The 20,837-nt window shown below is 34.5% G+C and overlaps 1 protein-coding gene across 2 annotated transcripts in view; it reads left to right on the forward strand.

Moving 5' to 3' along the window:
* Utx (Utx histone demethylase) overlaps positions 1–20,837 on the forward strand; it is a 530,199-nt gene that overhangs the window by 324,089 nt on the left and 185,273 nt on the right. For both annotated transcript variants that reach the window (XM_065501028.1, XM_065501029.1), the window contains one exon: positions 14,777–15,525. In XM_065501028.1, the coding sequence (XP_065357100.1) occupies positions 14,777–15,525 (749 nt within the window). The remainder of the gene's footprint in view (positions 1–14,776; positions 15,526–20,837) is intronic.

Below are 20,837 nucleotides of genomic sequence, written 5' to 3' on the forward strand. Positions count from 1 at the left end.
ACCACGAGCTTTATTAGTACACATATTTATATGTTCGATAAAAGATAACTTAGCATCAAATAATACACCAAGATCCAAGAAAACATCAACAACCTCTAATTTGAAATCACCAAGGAAATAGCATCCAATTGATCTAGTTTTTCTGGAAAAACGCATATGTTTACATTTTTTTAAATTAATATCCAAGATGTTAATTTGGCACCAAACGAAGAATAAATTTAAATCCTGTTGTAAATGGGGCTGAACAATAGAGTCGGCACAACATGAAAACAGTTTTACATCATCTGCATACATAAGTATGTTGGAAAATTTTATTGTGGTAGGAAGGTCGTTGATATACAATAGGAATAGTATTGGTCCTAGATGACTGCCTTGCGGAACTCCAGATTTGACGATAATATTTTTAGACAATGCATTATTAAAACGCACACGTTGTTCACGACGGACAAGATAAGATTTTATCCATTCCAAGCAGCAATTCGTTAATCCCATTATATACAGCTTATGCAACAAAAGATCGTGGTTAACTCTATCGAAGGCTTTACTAAAATCAGTGTAAATAACATCGGTATTACATCCATTAATGAAACCATTATTAATTATTGTTGTCAGTTCTAGCAAATTAGTCGTAGTCGAACATCCTTTACGAAAACCATGTTGGAAAGGTGTAATTATGGAAGAAACTTGATGACTTAAAAATTCGGTTAGATATTGTTCAAAAAGCTTAGGAATGACGCTTAATTTAGCAATACCTCTGTAGTTTATTATATTCGATTTATTCCCAGATTTAAACAGTGGAATAATAAAAGATTTTTTCCATAATTTCGGAAAGTAGCCATACTTTATAGACATGTTGAATAATATTGTTAAAGGTGTTGCTAAAGATTGTGCACAATTTATAAGAAGGCAGCTAGGAATACCATCAGGTCCACTGTAGAAAGATGGTTTTAGTTTGATTAAAAGAGTGATCATATTGGCAGTAGTGATGAATGGAAATGAAATAGGTTGTTGTTCTGGAATATAAAATGGATAAGTTTTTGATGTATCATATTCAGCATTAGAGTAAGTTGAAGCAAAAAAATCCGCAAACAAATTACTTATTTCCATATGATTGGAAGTCTCGGTTGTAAGGTATTTCATTAAGGACGGAAATCCGACGGAATTCCTTTTCGAGTTAACAAATTTATAAAATATTTTAGGGTCGCGTTTAAAGTTAAGTTTCATCATATTTAGATAATTTTTATAAAGGTTAAGATTGAGTAAATTGTATTTAGCACGGTATAGAGAATATTTAGTGTAATCATTCAGCAATCCAGTTTGTTTATACTTCTTATAAAACTTATTTTTTATATTTTTTAATCTCGATAGAGGTTTTGAATTCCAAGGAGGGCCAGATTTATTAAGAACTGCATATTTAGGTACACAATCATCAATGTAATAAAACAAAGTTTTGTAAAATGAATTTATAGTTGCATCAATTGCTGCCGGAGTACCACTGGATAACGACAAAATTTGATGCCAGTTTGTATTATATAAAAAGAAATTTAAATCGTTGTAGTTAGTCTTTTTAAAACAGTAATCTTTTATGTTATTTAGTTTCTTATTTGGTTTCCCGGAAAATGGATAATTACAGTTGACTTCAATAGTAGGATGATGACGATCTTCAGGTTTAGTGACAGGATGATGACGGACCAAGGAACAATCTTTAGGTTCATTTACGAATACCAAATCAAGTAGTTTATTAGAGTCATTTAATACTCCATTTATTTGAAAAAGACATAAATCCGAAATGTTGTTTAAGAATTCTTCGATGAAATTGTTTATATTTATTGGAGAATAACAAGAAGAATCAGGTATATATTCCCAAGATAGATAAGGTAAATTAAAATCTCCAAACACGAGGACCAAGTCTTCGGGGCTAATCGAATTAACGACGGATTTTATTGCAGAGAAGTGTTGAAGATAGGTTATTTGATCTGAATTTGGAGGAATATAGGAACATGTAACGAAAATGTGTTTACGGTTTAATTTTATTTTGACTGCAATAAATTCAACATTGTTTAACGGAATGTTGTCAATTTCAATGGTCTCCAAACATTTAGACACAGCAATCAAAACTCCACCACCAGTAGTATAAGTAACTCTGTCACGTCTAAAAATTATATATTTATTGCAAAAAATTTCAGAATTTAAAATATTGCTGTTGAGCCACGTTTCGGAAAATACAAGGATTTGATGATTTAGATCAAAACTATCAATATACAAGTTAGAGAGTTTAGATTTAATACCATTTACATTTTGATATATAATATTTAATTGAGTATCATAGTTGTTGATCAGTTTTTTGAAAAATTAGTTGAGCGGGAGGGCAAATGAACAGTATTAGCTGATCTTTGGTTGTCTCTGTAAACATATTCACGAATCAATGCATTATCAGGCCAAAATCTAGGATCTATTAAATGGTCAAAGATTTCGGGAGGTACCATAATTTTAAATGATGCAATAGTTCTCGGCTGAGAATATTTAAACTTATAGATCACCATTTCAACATCAAGATTCAATTTGGTTTTGATATAATATTCAATATCGTCAATTGAAGTATCAAAAGCAAAACGGGAGATAAAAATAGTTTTTTTAGGTGGTATAACTCTAAGAGGATGAATGTTAGTAGAGTTCTGAGCAGGGTGAATAACAACTGGCTGAATTGCAGAAGTAACAGGGATAAACGTTGTTCCTGTATTAATATCCATCATATTCATAGTTGTAGATTCCAAAGGAGAACGGGGGTAAATTTCTGATGTAATGACATTTTCTTCAACGGGGAAACTGGGATTAATGTTCAGGTTTGTATTTCCTGGAGGAAAATTTGTATCAACATCAGACGAGGATGTAGAACCGGCAGCTTTTGAGCAGGTGATATACGGTGGTACAGATCCAGAGTTCGTCTTCTTGCGTTTAGGAGATAAAACATTAGCTGAAGATGTAAATTTTTCCAGATTTGAGTATTTGGTAAATAATTCGCCATAATTAATGAGTTTAGTTTGCAGCAACAGAAATTCCTTATTGATCTTGTCAAATTCATCTTTAGAACTTTTAAAAAGATTATAAAATTCAACACTAATATTTTTGCAATTTGGACAAGTCCAGTGCAGGGATTTTTGAGGGTCAGCTAGAGAATCAGCATCACGTGCTTTTAGGCCACTGCACTTCAAGTGATAGCACCCAACGCATAGCCAGCAGGATACCATACGATCATTGCCAGTAATTTGACAGTTTACGTTTGAACATTCCATAATTACTTAAAGGTTGGACAGCACAGGGAATTTATAGATGAAAATGGTAATTCTCTATTACAGCTTATCAAATTCACAAACCACAATATTGTTAGAGTAGGTAATACAGTTCCAGAATTGCCAGGATAGACAATAAATTAAAACATATGATCAATACAAAAACATATGATTAAAATAAATAGAGCACGTATGTATGTATATAATGTAAACAACTTTTATGCAAATATCACTTTAGTTGAAAATACACAAATGAACGCTGACTCGGAAAAACTCAGTCTTTTCATAAGAGACAAATGAATAAATATGTCAAAGGAAACACGTATTCATATAGTACACGAAATTAAACAGTAAAATTTTAATATTTTTTGTAGAATAATGCGAGACACACGAAAATACGTCAAAACACGATGAGGTGACCAGACTACTATATGTGGTGGTTCGGTATCCTCGTCATCACAATTGTCCGGTGTTATGGGGTGATCTTCTGCCACAAAAGGTGGAGGTGGCGGTGGAACTGCGTCTTCCTCCTCGGTAATATTTTCTGGAGTAACAAAGTCTCTTTCTATAATAGGTGGTGGTGGTGGCAACTCCATATCTTCTTCCTCGTAAACATTTTTCGGAAGGTTTTTAGGAGGAGAGTCCTCAATTATGATTACTGGATCATTTCGTTGTTGAGTCGTCATCCTATATGTATGTTGACTTTCTTGGTTTTGCAGGACGCTTTGGTGACCGATTTTTTCTTTGGTGCCCGGAATACTTGGTGGGGGAAATGACATGTCGTCTCTTGAAACCATCTTGACCACGAACCCCCTTGCTGGTACTTGGGATATCGTCTTCATCTAAGAAAATGGTTTTTCGGACCTTTGCCTTTTCTTTTTCCATGTTTTTACGAATTTTTTTTACGTGTTTCTTCAAATTTTTGTGGTTTGTTGTCCATTTAAGAGATAAAGTAAATAATTAATAAAGTAAATAATTAATGCATCAGTCAACAATGTTCTACGATTAGTAACTTTGTCACAATATAGATTCATCACAATAGGGTTTTAAATCACTAAGATGTGCAGTACGTATGTTTTCTTTATCTCCACAGATTTGAACAATTACAGGGGACACATATCCCTTGATGACATAAGGTCCCCCATATTTCGGCGCGAGTTTTGCAGCAAAACTATCACCAATATTTGGTTTCCAACTGCGTCGACGCAAATTATACTGGCGTTGCTGGGTTTGAGAAGCCTTTGCTAGGTTTCTTCTCACAATGCAAAAGATCTCCTTCAATTCATTGACTCGTTCTTTAGGATTTTGGTGTCGTGCACCTGTACCCACTGTGACCTCATCGTATAGAGCTTTTGGAAGACGAGGTTCTCGACCCTGGGTAAGGTAGGCTGGAGAGTATCCTGTTGACTCGGAAACGCTTGTATTAACGGTCAGCATTACTTCAGGCAGAAATTCGTCCCATGTGTTGTGTTGTTGACCTGATAATTGGGCGATAAATGTTTTGATGGTTCGGTTGGCTCTCTCTGTTGGATTTTCCTGTGGGGTGTATGGGGCTGTGAACTGTTGATGTACTCCGATTTCTTCCAAGCACCTTTTAAAAATTCTTGATGTAAACTGTCGGTGATGATAACTTTCGGCACACCATACCGAGCCAATATACGTTCTCGAAAAGCTTTCACGAGGCTCTCCGCCGTAGCTTTCCGTAATGGTATCAACTCACACCATTTGGAGAAATTGTCGAAAAATACAAGTAGCATCGTATTTCCATGTTTACTTCTTGGAAGTGGACCCACAAAATCGGCACAGATGGCAGCCCACGGCTCTTCTGGAATTCGAGTGAGCATCTCTCCTACTGGCGGTTGCTGAGTTATTTTGTATCTTTGGCACGACTCACAGCGTCGAACGTATCGACATATGTCTCGGCTCATTTTAGGCCAATAATAACGGGAAGCAACCTTGTTAATAGTTTTTCGGATTCCTAGGTGCCCACCGGCTGCACTGTCATGATTTTCTTGAATGACTCGTTCTCTAAGTGGGGATGCACACACAATTTCCACGGAGTGTTGTCATCATCGTTGATATCTCTCGAGAAGTGTTTGTAGAGTTGATTATTTATGACGGAATAATCGGAATACTTTTCGGGGTGTTATTGTACTGCCTCGATTTTTGCTTTCACCCATGAACACGAAGTGTTGTCGACTGTTTTGATTATGTTTATATTTTCCACAGGCTGTCGTGATAACGCATCCGCTACAACGTTATGTTTTCCTCTTCTGTATTGAATAACGAATTTATATTGTTGCAGTTCCAGGGCCCATCGAGCTAGTCTGCCAGTTGGATTGTCGATGTTGTTTAGCCATTTCAAAGACAGGTGGTCGGTTATTACTAAGAATTCATAACCTTCCAAGTAGGGCCTCATTTTGCGTATTCCCCAAACTATAGCCAGACATTCTTTTTCTGTTGCAGAATAGTTTTTTTCTGCGCCATTTAAATGTCGGCTTGCATATGCAATTACCTTCTCAGTATTGTCTAAGGTTTGTGTCAGAACTGCACCGAGTCCATAGTCACTTGCATCTGTCTGCAGCACAAACGGTTTAGTGAAATCAGGGCAGGATAGGACTGGGGCCTCTGTCAGCTTTCGTTTAAGTAGCTCAAATGACTGCTGTTGTTCTTCTCCCCACTTCCAGTGCTTACCTTTCTTTAAGAGTTGGGTCAGTGGTTTTGAGATGGTTGCAAAATCGGGCACAAAACGACGATACCAAGAAGTGACTCCCAAGAATCTTCGCACTTCTTTGACACTTTTTGGGGGAGACATTTCTTTTATGGCCGCCACCTTGTTAGGATCTGTCTGGATTCCGTCTTGGGTCACCACATGGCCAAGATATTTCGTCTGCGTTTTGAAAAATTCACACTTTTCTGGATTAATTTTTAGGTTTGCTGCCTTTAAACGCCGAAATACTTCCTTTAAGTTGTCTAAATGTTCTTGAAAAGTGGTTCCGATCACAATAATGTCATCTAAATAGGCGAAAGCGTGTGGTTCCATTTCCGGTCCTATGACTTGATCTAACGCCCTTTGAAATGTTGCAGGGGCAGAATGTAATCCAAAAGGCATCACGCGCCATTGGTACAGTCCTCGACCAGACACAGCAAAAGCCGTATATTGTTTACTCTCTTCTTCCAGAGGAATTTGCCAATAGCCATCCTTCAGGTCGATACTGCTTATAAACTTGGCGTTTCGAAGTCTATTTAAAATAGAGTCAATTCGGGGCAATGGAAAGGCATCAGGTACAGATCGTTGATTTAGTTGCCGGAAGTCCATACATGTTCGCCACGTTCCGTCTTTCTTCTTTACCAGTGTGATTGGAAAGCTATATGGGCTACATGAAGGTTCTATACATCCGCGAGCAATTAATTTATTTACCTCACCATCTATGATGGTTTGCGGGCGGTCGTCTTTCATCACTATTTTATGTTTTGCGATATTGGACAGTCCAGTGATATTTTGGAATTTTGGCAGCTCCTTCTCTAAAAAGTGTGTAATTTCCTGTTTCTGGTTTGGAAATTCTGTTGGATCTTCTGTTTCATTAACGCTATCTGCCGTATCAACTGCTTACCTTTTCAATGCGCCTGCTGTGACAATAACTGGATTCTTGCTGGCTTAATTGTTTTTTTCCACAATAAGGCCTCCACAGCTAAAGGTGGCATTGAACTGTTGGAGCAGTTCCAGCCCTAAGATAATGTCTTCTGTTGCTTCTTTCATTATTAAAAATTCGCATTCGCAAGTTATGTTACCCAAGGTGACTTTAAATCTTGCCGCTCTAGAAATAACTCTTGGGGTTCCATCCGCTAGAAGGACATCGATATCTACAGGTACGTAGATAGGTTTTTCTGATAAACGTCCAACTTGTTTTGGTGTTATGAAGCTTCTCGTCGCTCCGGTATCGATTATTGAGCTGATTAGCTGACGTTCTATTAAAATATATGCCATTAGTTTTTCCTCTTCCCATATTAAACGTGTCTGATTTTTTATATGTATATTTCCATGACATCCTTCATTTAGTTGAGGTATTTCATGATCTATTTTTGTGGTCATCATTCGATGATGTTCTCCACGCCAATGTTGCGAATGAGTAGGAATGCTTTCTAAGTCATCTGCTAGCTGTATTAACTCATTTAATGTACTGAAATCCTTCCTTCGAATGTACCATTGGTAGTCCGGATGGGCGTTTCTGAAGATTCTCTCAATTTTTTCATCTTCAGCCAAATTTGAGTGTCGCATTAAATCTTGAAGCGCAAGCACGTATTCCTTGAATGTTTCACGTGAACGTTGGGTGCGTTTGCGGATCTCGTCCTCTAGTTTTTCGAAGTAACGTGTAGGAAGAAAGAAAGCATAGAAATCTCTTTTAAACATTGTCCACCTTTCCCAATGTTTGTTGTTGTTCCGAAACCAAATTAGTGCTTTATCTCTAAACAATTCTGGCATCACTCGAGGTAGCTGGTCTAAATCAACGTTGTACATATCAGACAATTCTTCCACACGCTCTATAAAGCCCAGCGGATCTTTGCCTCCATCGTATTTTAGACCCCATTTTCTGACCAAATCTATTACCACAACTCGATTTTCACTATTCAACTGGTTTACTGGCTGTACTTGCTTGGCTATATCTGTAGAATCCGTTTCTTTATTACTGACTTCATCTTTTACTGGTGAAGCTGGCAATACGGTTGGGGGATGAAAGGGAATCTGAAGTCTTACTTATGGCGATGCATTATTTGTAGACTCATGTTTCTGTTGCAATTCCAACAGATCTTTCATCTCTTCCTCAGGGTGATCGATAGCCACGAATTTGGCAAATTTTTTTTCGTAGTTCCTCTACGGTTCCTGGTGCATCTTTTCCAAACTGGGTTAGGTAGTTTACAAGTTCCTCCCGTTTTAGGGAGTATACCCAGGAAGTTCGCAGCATGGTTGGTAGACACTTTATGTTGTTGGACACTGTAATGTCCCTGCTCGGGCGCCAATGTAACGACACGATTTTCCGCTGGTCGCTGGGGTAGACTCAGCGGAGTCCAGGGTCGTTTTTATGTGTTATTTTAAAGTAAAACACAGATTTTTTTCAATAAACGTTATAAATCGTAGGTTTATTAAATTATCACACTTATAATACCAACACTTATACTACTAAATGGTTAGCACGGTAAGAATGTATATCGTGTGGAGATCTAATCTCCTTTAGCACGATGATGCTTTCTAAGCTACGGTAAAATGTACTATTAGGAATACCCAACATCGAAGTCTAACCTCGAGTGTTACAGGCGATGGTGGCATATGGTAGAGGTCTTACCTCTGTACATACCACCCGCTTCCCACTAGTCTCTTTTAAAGTAGAGATTTAATCTCCTCACCAGTTGTTCTTACCACTTGGCCACCAGCTAGCACACTGAACTCTACTCATCAATTATCTGCCTTATATACTCTCAACCCATAGTTATTTTTTTGTGTATTGTTACTATTTTATCAGTGAGTAGGGTTGTATTTACAACGTATGAATACTTATTTAACAGGGTAACTGACAACTAGATGCCGCTACTTAAGCTAAAAAACGTTACAATTAAAACAGTTTATCTTTTACTTAAATTTAATCAAAATAAAATTAATTCAATACGAAACAATATCAAATAACATAAAATAAGTTAAATTCAATAAAATAAAAATGTTGTTGTGGACAAAAACAAGGGCTCCGACTTTTGTCGTCACAGTATATGCCAAGAATTATCATTTCAGAGTATAGCAGGTTCGGGCAAATTTATCATTTCGGCACATATCAAAAAATCTGGTCAATGTTGTAGATGGCGGTCGATCAACCATTTTCCAGATACCATGTCACTACCGTTGGTCACATATTTAAAACATTTGATAAGTGGTCGTATTAGTGAGCGTATTATTGGGCGTAAAAAAGTTTTGTGGACTATTGCGAACATTTAAAAAAATAGCCAAATCGGTCCAGGCGTTCTGCAATTTTAGATATATCGAAAAAAAAGTGGTCGTGGTAAATTTTTCTTACGAATTTTACTACGAATATTTAAAAAAAATTAGCCGATTTTAGATAAATCAAAAACAGTGGGCGTAAAAGTGGCCGTGGTCAATTTTTCATTCAGTAAAAACATAAATTGGATAACTACGAACATTTAAGCAAAAAATTATCCAAATCGGTGTAGCCGTTTTCAGATTTTAGATAAATCGAAAAAAGTGGGCGTGGTAAATTTTTCGTTCCGTAAAAACCTATGTTGGACTATGACCAACATTTAAAAAAAAAAATTGTCTAAATCGGTCAAGCCGTTCTCAACTGATGCAATTACCAACGAACGACAATTGATTTTTATTTATATAGATAAATTTGAAGAAAGTAAAGATCTTCTAAATTTATTATTAAAAAATTATATATACTTCTTATATGAATGCTTGTAAGACATTCAGTGTATAGTTTTGAAGAAAGTAGACTTCTTCTGGTGAATGTTTGTAAGACATTGATTTATTTATTAAAATTAAAACCTTAGGAACTAAACACTAAAATCTAAGAACTAATCTATCATGCGTACGTGATAATACACATGCGACTTATATGTTATCCTTATCAATGCGTATGGTAAACATACATCCACGAGTGATAAGAATATTTTACTTAACAAGATGTGTGAAATGAAAATGGTCTTATTTATCATCTTCACACAAGTGATGTATGCAACACTCTATCTTTAGAAGTACCATGTTCAAGTAATTTCAACAATTTGATTTAAATTATTATTACAATTTCAAAAAAAAAAAATATTTTTATAGTTCTAATCACTAGTGATGAAATTTTTAACCTTTTTCGGAAACCTTTCCATTATGGTTTTTGTAGAGCTTTCTGTCACTTTGTTTGAACAGGTTGTCCATCTCCGTTTAAAATCTAACACACTTTTGGACAACTTTTTTGTACTCTTCTCCACTGGCCTTAGCTCCAGGCAATTTGGAGGATTTGCCTCTATTGGTACAAATACCACATTATTGTTCTTTTACCACTCTAGACCTTTCTTACCACTTGGCAGGATGCCAAATCAGGCCAAAAATAAGTGGACACATTAAGAAGTCTCATGAATGGAAGCATCCTTTTTTGCAAACATTCTTTGATGTAAATTTCGGTATTTATAGAGCCCTTTATAACAAATTTTTGGCTTCTTTTGCCGCAACTGCATATTGATTGCCATACCAAGAACTTTTTGGAAAAATTGCCTGCTTTTTTGTCCTAAACTTTTCTACAACATTCCCTCGAGCATCAGCAATATAAAAATATTGACCCGGAAGCTGCGAAAAATTTTCCATACGTTTGTTTTGTCATCCATTATGCAGCAGGTACATTTTTTAGCATTTTATGTTTTTAAACCTGCATTAACTTTTTCGTACCAAATAGTCTAAATACTAGGGTATTCGAATTATTCGATTTTTCTCTTGTTGGAATATTATTCAAATAATTTAAATTTTTTTAAAAAATTAAAGAATGAATTTTTGATGTCGGTTTTTTAATATTTTATTGTTAAAGAAAAACAAAAAATAACATTAAAGTTAACAATTCAAGTATTGATAATTTTTTTTATATCTTTTTTTCTTTATTGAATCTTTCTTTTTAGAAATTTACAATCACCCCTATCGCGAATCAATATTTCACATGAAATATTTTCCCTTTTCCTTTTTTCGTTCATCAACTTTGTTCACGTGAAAAAATTCCCCTTGTTGTGAAATTTTTAGATGGAATTTTGTAAACAATAAACTGCTGTTACGAACAAAATCAACTATTGTGAATGTAAAGTTAATCGTGATATTCCCGATAGCAATTTTCCATTCGAGGGAAATGAATATTTCATGGGAACAAAATTTCAAATGTTATTGCCGATAGGGGTGAATAAGTATTCAAATCTTAACCCAAACTAAAACTAAAGTTGTTATTGCCGCTGCAATGTCCAACATGAGTGCTCATTAAATGATTATCTGGCCAGATCCAGTGTTTCCAATCGCCTCAGTCGTCTATGACCCTCAAATGACAGCAACTCCCTGGCGAGGGGGTTTGGATGATCCATTAGTTTTGAAATGTATTTTAGACTGGAGAGTTTGATCTCCTCGCGTATTATGGGGACATTGAGATCCCTATGGATATTACTATTGCGAATGTACCATGGGGCTCCTGTTATTGTCCTTAACAGTGCTGACCGCTTTCTTTGCAATTTTTCAACGTTAGATGAGGAGGCTGTTCCCCATAGCTGAATGCCGTATAGCCATATCGGTTTTATAATTGTTTTGTACAAAAGCACTTTGTATTCCAAGTCTAGAGCAGACCGTGGGCCAAGTAACCAGTACAACTGAACTGACTTTAATTTTATTTGCGTAACCTTGGATTCAATATGGTGGGACCATGTTAAACGGCGATCAAGATGGATACCGAGATATCCCACATGCCTCTGTTCTGGGATTTTGATATTATTTATCTGTATGGAAGGGCAACTTTCTCGTCTTAAAGTAAATGTAACGTGAATACATTTTGTTGCATTGACCTTAATTTTCCATTTGTTCAGCCATTTTTCCAAATCACCGATGTGAGACTGGAGTTGTTCAGAAGTTATTGCGGGGTTTTCATGTGTACTTAAAAAAGCGGTATCATCCGCAAATCTAGATGTGTGAGTCAGTGCGCTCGTAGGCATATCTGCTGTATATAAAATATATAGGAACGGCCCTAGAATACTTCCCTGTGGTACACCAGCTGATATTTTTCGACGTGTTGAGATCACATCCTTTGATCTGATTTGGAAAGATCTTTCTTGTATGTAATTTTTAAGCAGTTTATGTACGTTCGCAGGTAGTAATCTAATTTTGTGTATTAGTCCATCGTGCCAGACTTTATCGAAGGCTTGACATATGTCAATAAATAATGCGGAGCAATACTGCTTGCTCTCGACGGTTTTCCGAATAAGTGTACTTATCCGATGTACCTGTTCGATAGTACTATGTTTCCTTCTGAAACCAAATTGATGGTCAGGAATAATGCAATTTTCGTCAATGTGCACTATAAGGGGGCATTTACATTATGACTTTAAGTCATGACTAAAAATCATGTTTTATTTTTTGTACTAACAAATTGTGACGTCTAAACAAATGGCAAGTTTAATATTTTTCAAGACTTTTTTTTTGATATTCTGCTTTGAGCTCTTTTCTGATTGGTTGTTGATGCGATTATATGCCAAAAAAAGGCAAAGTGGTTGACAAAAAAAAGCATCGTATAAATGCAAGGTGATTTTCGTAGGGGTTTTAAAAGAAAAACAAAAAAAAAAACGACATGACTTTAAATCAAAGTGTATATGCCACCTAAGTCTCTCAAGTAACCACTTTTCAAAAAGTTTTGATAATATTGACAATAGGCTAATGGGATGGTATGATGTCACTTGAGTGACATCTTTTCCCGGTTTTGGTATCATAACTATATCAGATATTTTCCATGAGGATGGGAAATATCCAATACGTAGTACTGAGTTAAATATGAACAAAATAATTCTCAGTGCTGAGTTGGGCAGATTACTTATCATCGTGGTAGTAATTTTATCTATACCAGGTGATTTTCCAGCTTTAAGAACTTTGACAGTCGTCCTCACGGCAGAGAACCGGAATTTTAGTGGGGCTAGCACCACATTATTTATGACATAATATATGAATTTGTATCATTTGGGGTAAATACATTCCCCAAGTGATTGGCAAATGCTTCGATTGTTTCTGAAGTATTTTTTGCCCATTCTCCGTTATGAAGGGCATAATAGGGCATTGCATATTTTTCACAGCTTTCCAGAGACTATATTCTGTTTTCTTAGTAGGGTCTAAGTTTTTAAGATAATTTCTCAGGTTAGATTCTTTATTAATCTTTAGTATTGATAATGTTAAAAAAACATTCGAAAACAAAGAGCATCATTAAATTTTCAACAGAAATATTCCGATCAGAATAACTCCCGAACAATCTACAAAACAACTAACTAGCAAACTCTTTAGTTTCCGTTTTGAAGCTATGCTTTAAAAAATTTGAGCTAGTTGGACATGATCCTGAATTCAAATACAATATAAACGTATTAAGAACTTTTTTATTTCGTTCATTAATTCGGGTTTTAAATTGAGTAACTAATTCTTTAGTAAATTAATTATTCAATATTTATAAATTATTTATAACAAAATGTATTATACATCAAGTTCTATCAACGTTGCCGATTCTTTGCTTAATTAAGTGGTCTTGGGGAATTACACAATAAGTCCAAAGTTTGATATCATTGTCAGTGAACGTGGCTAATTTGAAGTCAGGCCGTGCATGATTGACGCATTTACAAATACGCAAAAAGTTTATTACCATGTTAGACAAAGATGTCTAACATCATGTATAAGACGAACTCCTTGCTTTTCTTGCAACAAAACGTTAGTTTGCAATATTTGTGTTTATCATTCTATTTATTAAATATTTTGCAACACTTACGTACGTGTCACTTATATACATATATTTTAAGATCAGATAATGTAATCATTATAAATGTCATCCTCAATATCACTTTCGACGAACGTTTCAAAATCACATTCAACTCCACTTTAATCTAAGTTAAAATTGTGATTATTAATTGCGATTCTTCTAATATTTCGCCAGCTAAATAACAAATACTTTATTCCGTACCTTTTATTTTCATTGGTTCAAGTCCTAAGTTAAAAATTTTGAAAGATTTGTTTATAGAATTGTAACTTCTTGCAGTAATATTTATAGAAGGAGCTATCGGAACACTCATCTACAGTGATCGAAAGTCCCTTTGTCTTTAGTTATTTGTCGAATTTCAGAAACAATACAATTTTTGTGAGTCATTATTACTAATTTAAATTTGAAATTATGAAAAATTTTAAGCAATTTAATAAATTTAAATATATAGGAACATTTATTCGTTTTATTCGATTATTCTACATGAAATGGTTCGAATTATTCGTTTTTCGAAAATGGCAATTTTTAAATTGTTAGAATAATTATTCGTAAAAAATTATTCGATTAATCGAACGATCATTAGTCGAATGAATACCCTACTACATATTGTGCTAACCGGACAGCTTTCCTACCGGAAGTGTTGGGAGCTCTTTTGAAATTGTTTTCTATTTATTTGCTTTGTAATTTTAATCAGATTAACAACAAATTAATATAATTGACATTAAACATAATAACTGACATGCTTTACACAGGTAACTTGATAAAAAAAAATCAAATAATACTTGGATAAAAAGTTTTAATAAAAAACGTGTGTTAAGAATTTTTCTATCTCAGTCCTTATACGTATTATACTTGATTACAAAACTATAATTTTTCTGTAAAAATTATTTGGAAAATATGACATTTAGATGACATTTTCATATAACATATAGGAAAAATAATTAATGTTTATTTCTTTTTTAGGTGTCAGCGATCAAGAACTTCAAGATATATTATCTGAGAAAGATATATCATCGACCTTTACAGACGATATTTTAAAATCTCTGAGTAATGAAAGTGTTATTAGCAGAGATGATGATACTATGATTAATATAAATACTACTTTAACAAATACTGTAAATAAACTGAGTGGTGGTAAAGAAACTGTCTTAATTAAAGATGAAAGTTATGTTTCAGATGTAATGACAAATGAAGTTAATATCGACGATGAATGGTTTGAAGATTCTGAATTTTATATTCAAATGGATTCAAGTCAAATACTGACATCTGTAAAAAACTTAACACTAGATGATCCACCGCCAAAATGTTCAATTCTAAATATATCTTCTCCTGTTCCTTGCCCACCAGATTGTCCACCACAACGTCTTACACGAGAGCAATTATTACCTCCAACGCCCTCTGTACACCTTGAGAATAAAAAACATGCATTCAGTCCACAACTGCAAGAATTTTGTTTAAAACATCCAATTGCTGTTGTTCGTGGTCTTGCTGGTGCTTTAAAGTTAGACTTAGGTCTTTTTTCAACTAAGACCTTAGTAGAAGCTAATCCAGATCACAGTGTTGAAGTTCGAACTCAAGTGCATCAACCTCCGGATGAAAATTGGGACTCAACGCAAGCTAAACGTGTTTGGGCATGTATATCTCATAGATCACATACAACTATTGCAAAATATGCCCAGTATCAAGCCTCAAGTTTTCAGGACAGTTTGAAGGTAATAACATAGCCGTAATATGAAAATATTTCATTGAATCAATGAATAATTTTCATTGCTCTAATGAAATTTAAAATGTATAATGACGATTTTTAATTTTATTTGAATTATTTATAGAAAGATTCTGCACAGTGTAAGATTTTGCTAATGTAGCTGGACAAAAGTCGTTTTTTTGAGTTTCAATTTGAGTAAATATTTTTATCAAATATGAAAGAGCACTTGTTATAAAATAAGAAAATGCAAAAACTTTGCCTAATTTGTCAACAATAACAATATAACGGTACATTAAACTTTTATTTTTGAGTGAATTGAAATCAACAAAAACCCTTACATGAAATTGCTCATTTTTAAAAGCGTGTAACTTTTTATTGGAATTAAATTTTTTAACGATTCTTTTTTTTGTTTTGAAGCTCAACATATTCGCTGTTAATATCATCAGAATTTATTTTTAGAACATAGAAAATTCTTTTAGTACTGTTGGCACGTATTTAGTTTTTAAATAAAAAGACCAACAATATATTTTATAAAAAAGATTATTTAATAATTCAAAAAACGAATGAAAAAATATTTTTAATTTTGTTATTATAAAAGCAAAGTAAATGTGATTTATTTTAAAAAGTTTGATTTGTTGCAATTTTTGTGCGACAAGTATATTTTTGTAAAGTGTTTGTTTTAGAGGCACCCAGGTACTCCCCCTCCAGCGTTGTCAAACAGCGAATCTGACTCTTTTTGTCTTCTTAAATACATCTGGGGAATCTGTAAAACTTAAACAAGGTTTCAATCTATCCATGGTAGCAACATTTTCCTTTCCGTTAATTAGAATTTTAAAAAATTTATCAGTTCTTGAAATAACTTTATATGGGCCATTATACGTAGGTTGAAGTGGTTTCTTTACTGCGTCACATCTGACGAATACATGTTCACAATCTTTAATTTGGAGATTTTTCTTCGATTAGTTCACCTGGTAAAGTTAGAGATGTTCCATGTACCATTTCTGCAGCAGACACATTGGAGTGCGTCATAATTCTTGTGCGCAGACCAAGCATGACAAGTGGTAGAACGCTTACCCAATCTTTCTTCTCATAACACTTCAGTGAAGACTTCAAAGTTCGGTGCCATCTTTCAATTAGCCCATTTGATTGAGGGTGATAAGAGGTCGTAGTATTACTCTTGAGCCGAATAATTTGGAAAGTTCACGAAATAATTTACTTTCAAATCCTTGGTCGGTTATTATTTGCTTTGGTACTCCAAATCTAGATATCCAGATATTAGTAAAAGCAGCATCAACTGTTTCAGCTTTTATGTCTGTTAAAGGAACAGCTTCCGTCCATTTTGTATACCTATCAATACATGTTAGGAAATATCGATAACCTTGGCAACTTTCCAATGTGCCTACAATGTCTATATTAATATGCTTGAATGGTTCTATTGTTGGTTTAAATTCGCCCAAAGGACTTTTCGTATTTTTGACACGCAATGCAATCAAGCCCATTCTGAAACATCTTTTTTTTAAGGATTTCCAAATATAACGCATCAAATCTACAGAAGCTTTAGAACCTGGATGAGATAAGTTATGAAGATTATCAAATACTAATTTCCGAAAAGATTTTGTCAAATAAGGTCTTATTTTCGAATTGGAGACGTCACAGTAAATCTTATATTCCCATTATTTACTAATTTTAAATTAAGAGAAGAATTGTTGTTGTTTATAAGTAACATTAGCTCTTCATCAATCTTTTGTTCTTCAGCCAACTTATGGAAATCTAAATTTGTAGGTATATCGATTGCTTGAATACGGGACAGAGTATCAGCAACAATATTGTCTTTTCCTTTTATATGACGAATATCGGTAGTATACTGACTTATATAATCGAACTGTCTTAACTGTCTAGGAGAAGCTTTGTTTAAACGCGTACATGAGTGGTTTGTGATCGGAAAAAATACAAAATTTACGACCTTCTAAAAAATATTGAAAGTGTTTGAGTGTGGCAAATATGGCCAGTAGTTCACGATCATACGCACTGTATTTTATCTGGGTCGTATTAACCTTCTATAAACTGCTGTAATACACCTCACATTACTGTATCCGATGCATCTACACACAAGGAAGTGGGAACATTTTCTTTTGGATAACTCAAAAGAGTTGCTTTGGCCAGTTGTTGCTTACATTCTTCGAATGCTTGTTTTCTTGATTCATTCCATTCAATAGGACGTTTGTCATTTTTAATATTACCTTGATGTATTCCATATAAAATAGCTTGATGTTTTGCGGCATGTGGTATGAAACGTCGGTAGAAGTTAATCATACCTAAGAAACCCTTGATCTCCTTAACAGTTTCAGGTAGTTTGTACTGTGAAATCACTTCAACGCGACTGGGAAGTGGTTTTAGGCCCTTTTCCGTAACCAAATAACCAAGGAATTAAAGTTGGGAAACTCCAAACACGCATTTCGAAAAGTTTATGGTAAGACCATATTGACGTAGCCTTTCAAATAAACTCCTTAAATGCTTCTGATGTTCTTGCTCGCTTTCAGATGCAATTAGTAAATCATCAATATAAACGTATATGAAATCCAAATCTCTTGTTACTTCATGCATAAAACGTTGGAAAGATTGTGCAGCGTTGCACAAACCAAATGTCCTTCTGAGGAATTCAAAATTTCCCATCGGTGTTGTTATTGATCTCTTTTTAATGTCGTCTTCTGCGACAGGAATGTGGTGGTATGCTTTTACTAAATCTTCTTTACTAAATACTTTCTTACCATCCAAGAGCATTCCAAAATCGTGAATATGTGGAACAGCGTAACAATCAGGTATGGTACGTGCATTAAGATTACGGTAGTTACCACAGGGATGCCAGTCTCCATTGGATTTCTTGACCATGATCATTAACTACTATACCTTTACCACTGTTTTTAGATTTAGGATCGATGAAGCAATTATTTCTAACGTCGATGAGTAGGCCATAATTACCCAAAAAATCTGATGCAATAATAGGTTTATCTACATCAGCAATGACAAAATCCCACGTGAAATTTCGCTTTAGTCCCAAATCGATAGTAAGAGTTTTGATTCCAAAAGTTCGAATTGTCGACTTATTTGCTGCATATAAAATTAGTGAACTAGGTTGTTGCTTATGTTGTAATGATGATACTGGAATTACTGAAACGTCTGCACAGAATCAACTAAAAACTGATTTAATATCTCGAATAATTAGGCGACATAGCTCTTGGCTGCTCCCATCCATCACCGAAGATGGAGCACCGATTAGTATTCCTGATTTGATTGATTGAAATTGCAAGGGACAACACATTTCTTAGCTTTGTTTCCAAATTTGAAATGATACCAACATAATGGTTTATCTTTGCTTGAATCTGACTTAGAACGACTACATTTACCTGTCTTGCTCTTACTTTTCGATCTTCCGAAAGATTCCATTTTGTTGCACAGACTTTCCAGCTGACGTTCAATATTATCGAGCCTGCTTGTACGGGTTTCTGATGACGTGGAAATCGTATGGAGTTCTGTATCTGAGCAATCACAAATTTTATCTGCCATGGTGGCCAGTTTTTCTAAACGGTCTTCACTGACGGATAAAATTGCCTTCATTTGAGATGGTAGCCGCTGCATCCAAAGTTGTTTTAAAATATCATCCGATACTCTACCTTGAGCTAAGGAACGCATTTGACTTAACAAATCTGATGGTTTTCTATCCGATAATTCAACTTCTGTCAAAAGTTTCTTGAGACGCTTATCTTCAGAGTCGGAAAATGAACTGATGAGTTTTGCTTTCAAGGTTTCATACATATTAGCAGCCGGAGGATTGATTATGATGTCCTGCACTTTCTCGAGAATGTTGCTTTCTATTGATGCCACAATTATGTGAAATTTCGTTGCGTCTTGAGTAACACCAGTCATTATAAACTGCGATTCCATTTGTTTAAACCAAAGCAATAGATCTGAACGCCAAAATGGTGGTGCTTTAACAGCGACTCTTGAAATTTCCATATGAGGAGAATTTGATGGTAGAGATGAAAAATCGTCTTCGGAAGTTGACATCCTTATTACTTAAAATCTTTAAAATGCGGGTCACCAATTTGTTGGCACGTATTTAGTTTTTAAATAAAAAGACCAACAATATATTTTTATATTTTATAAAAAATATTCTTTAATAATTCAAATTCAAAAAAACGAATGAAAAAATATTTTTATTTTTTTATTATAAAAGCAAAGTAAATGTGATTAATTTTAAAAAAGTTTTATTTGTTACAATTTTTGTGCGGCAAGTATATTTTTGTAAAGTGTTTGTTTTAGAGGCACCACAGACTATTGCATTTAAAAAATTACTATTTTCGTTAAGTTAGGAAAAAAAACTAAATTCTATTATCGTTAAATTCTTTTCTATATAAGGCTATATCACCAAATTATTTTTAAACGATCGTCTGAAGTACATACTTTATAATTGGAAATAATTTAAGGCACATATAAAATTATCTGCCGAAATTTGCCGATTAAAAAAAAAAACAAATAATGAGTGATAGGACCACATACCACGAAATGTTTGATATATGGCTTAAAACACCCGAAAATTACCGTTCCGTAAATCATATTTGTGGAAAAATAAGCAGTAGTATGTAGTTCTAATTCTGATATTGATTATGAGAAAGTACAAATGTTTGTAAAAAATGTGTATATTAGATTTAAGCTAAGGTGGAAAGCGGTAAACCGAACAAAACGTGATTTTGTGATTTTTTTGCCTGGTTAGTCCCCTTTTACAATGCAGAAATTGAAAGGCAGACATTTTTCTTATTCTCTTTTGAACTAACCTAAACCTGTGTATTACACACTCTACCTCTTCAACCCCTCGCCAACAAACTTCGTCTGTCTGCCTTTCAATTTCCGCGTTGTAAAAGGGGACTTAAGCACAAACATTGAAATTTCGCAATTTATTTATAACAAACTCGCAGCTTTTTTACTTTTTGATTATCCAACGAGAATAATATCAGATTTAAATTTTTGCAGTTGTATGGTAGGTGGGCGTGGCAGTGGTCCCATTTTGCCCATTTTTTGACAATTGTACATATTGGCCTAGTAACACCTTGTACCAAAATTCATAAGTCTAGCTTCATTTTTTTTCTAAGATATTTAATTTTGTCTCCCTAGAATGTGCATTGTGTTTTGGAAATAATTCGGTAGGTGTTTCTAGGTTTAGGTTTAGGTTACGTGGGTTGCTCGCAAGTTAGCGAGTTCACTCGGAGGCCTTGCGGCCCATTGTGGTACCCTTAGAAGTACTATTCCCTTATGCTGAGAATG

The sequence above is a fragment of the Calliphora vicina genome, chromosome 2 (genome assembly GCF_958450345.1).
Source record: "Calliphora vicina chromosome 2, idCalVici1.1, whole genome shotgun sequence".
In the NCBI taxonomy this organism is placed as follows: Eukaryota; Metazoa; Arthropoda; class Insecta; order Diptera; family Calliphoridae; genus Calliphora; species Calliphora vicina.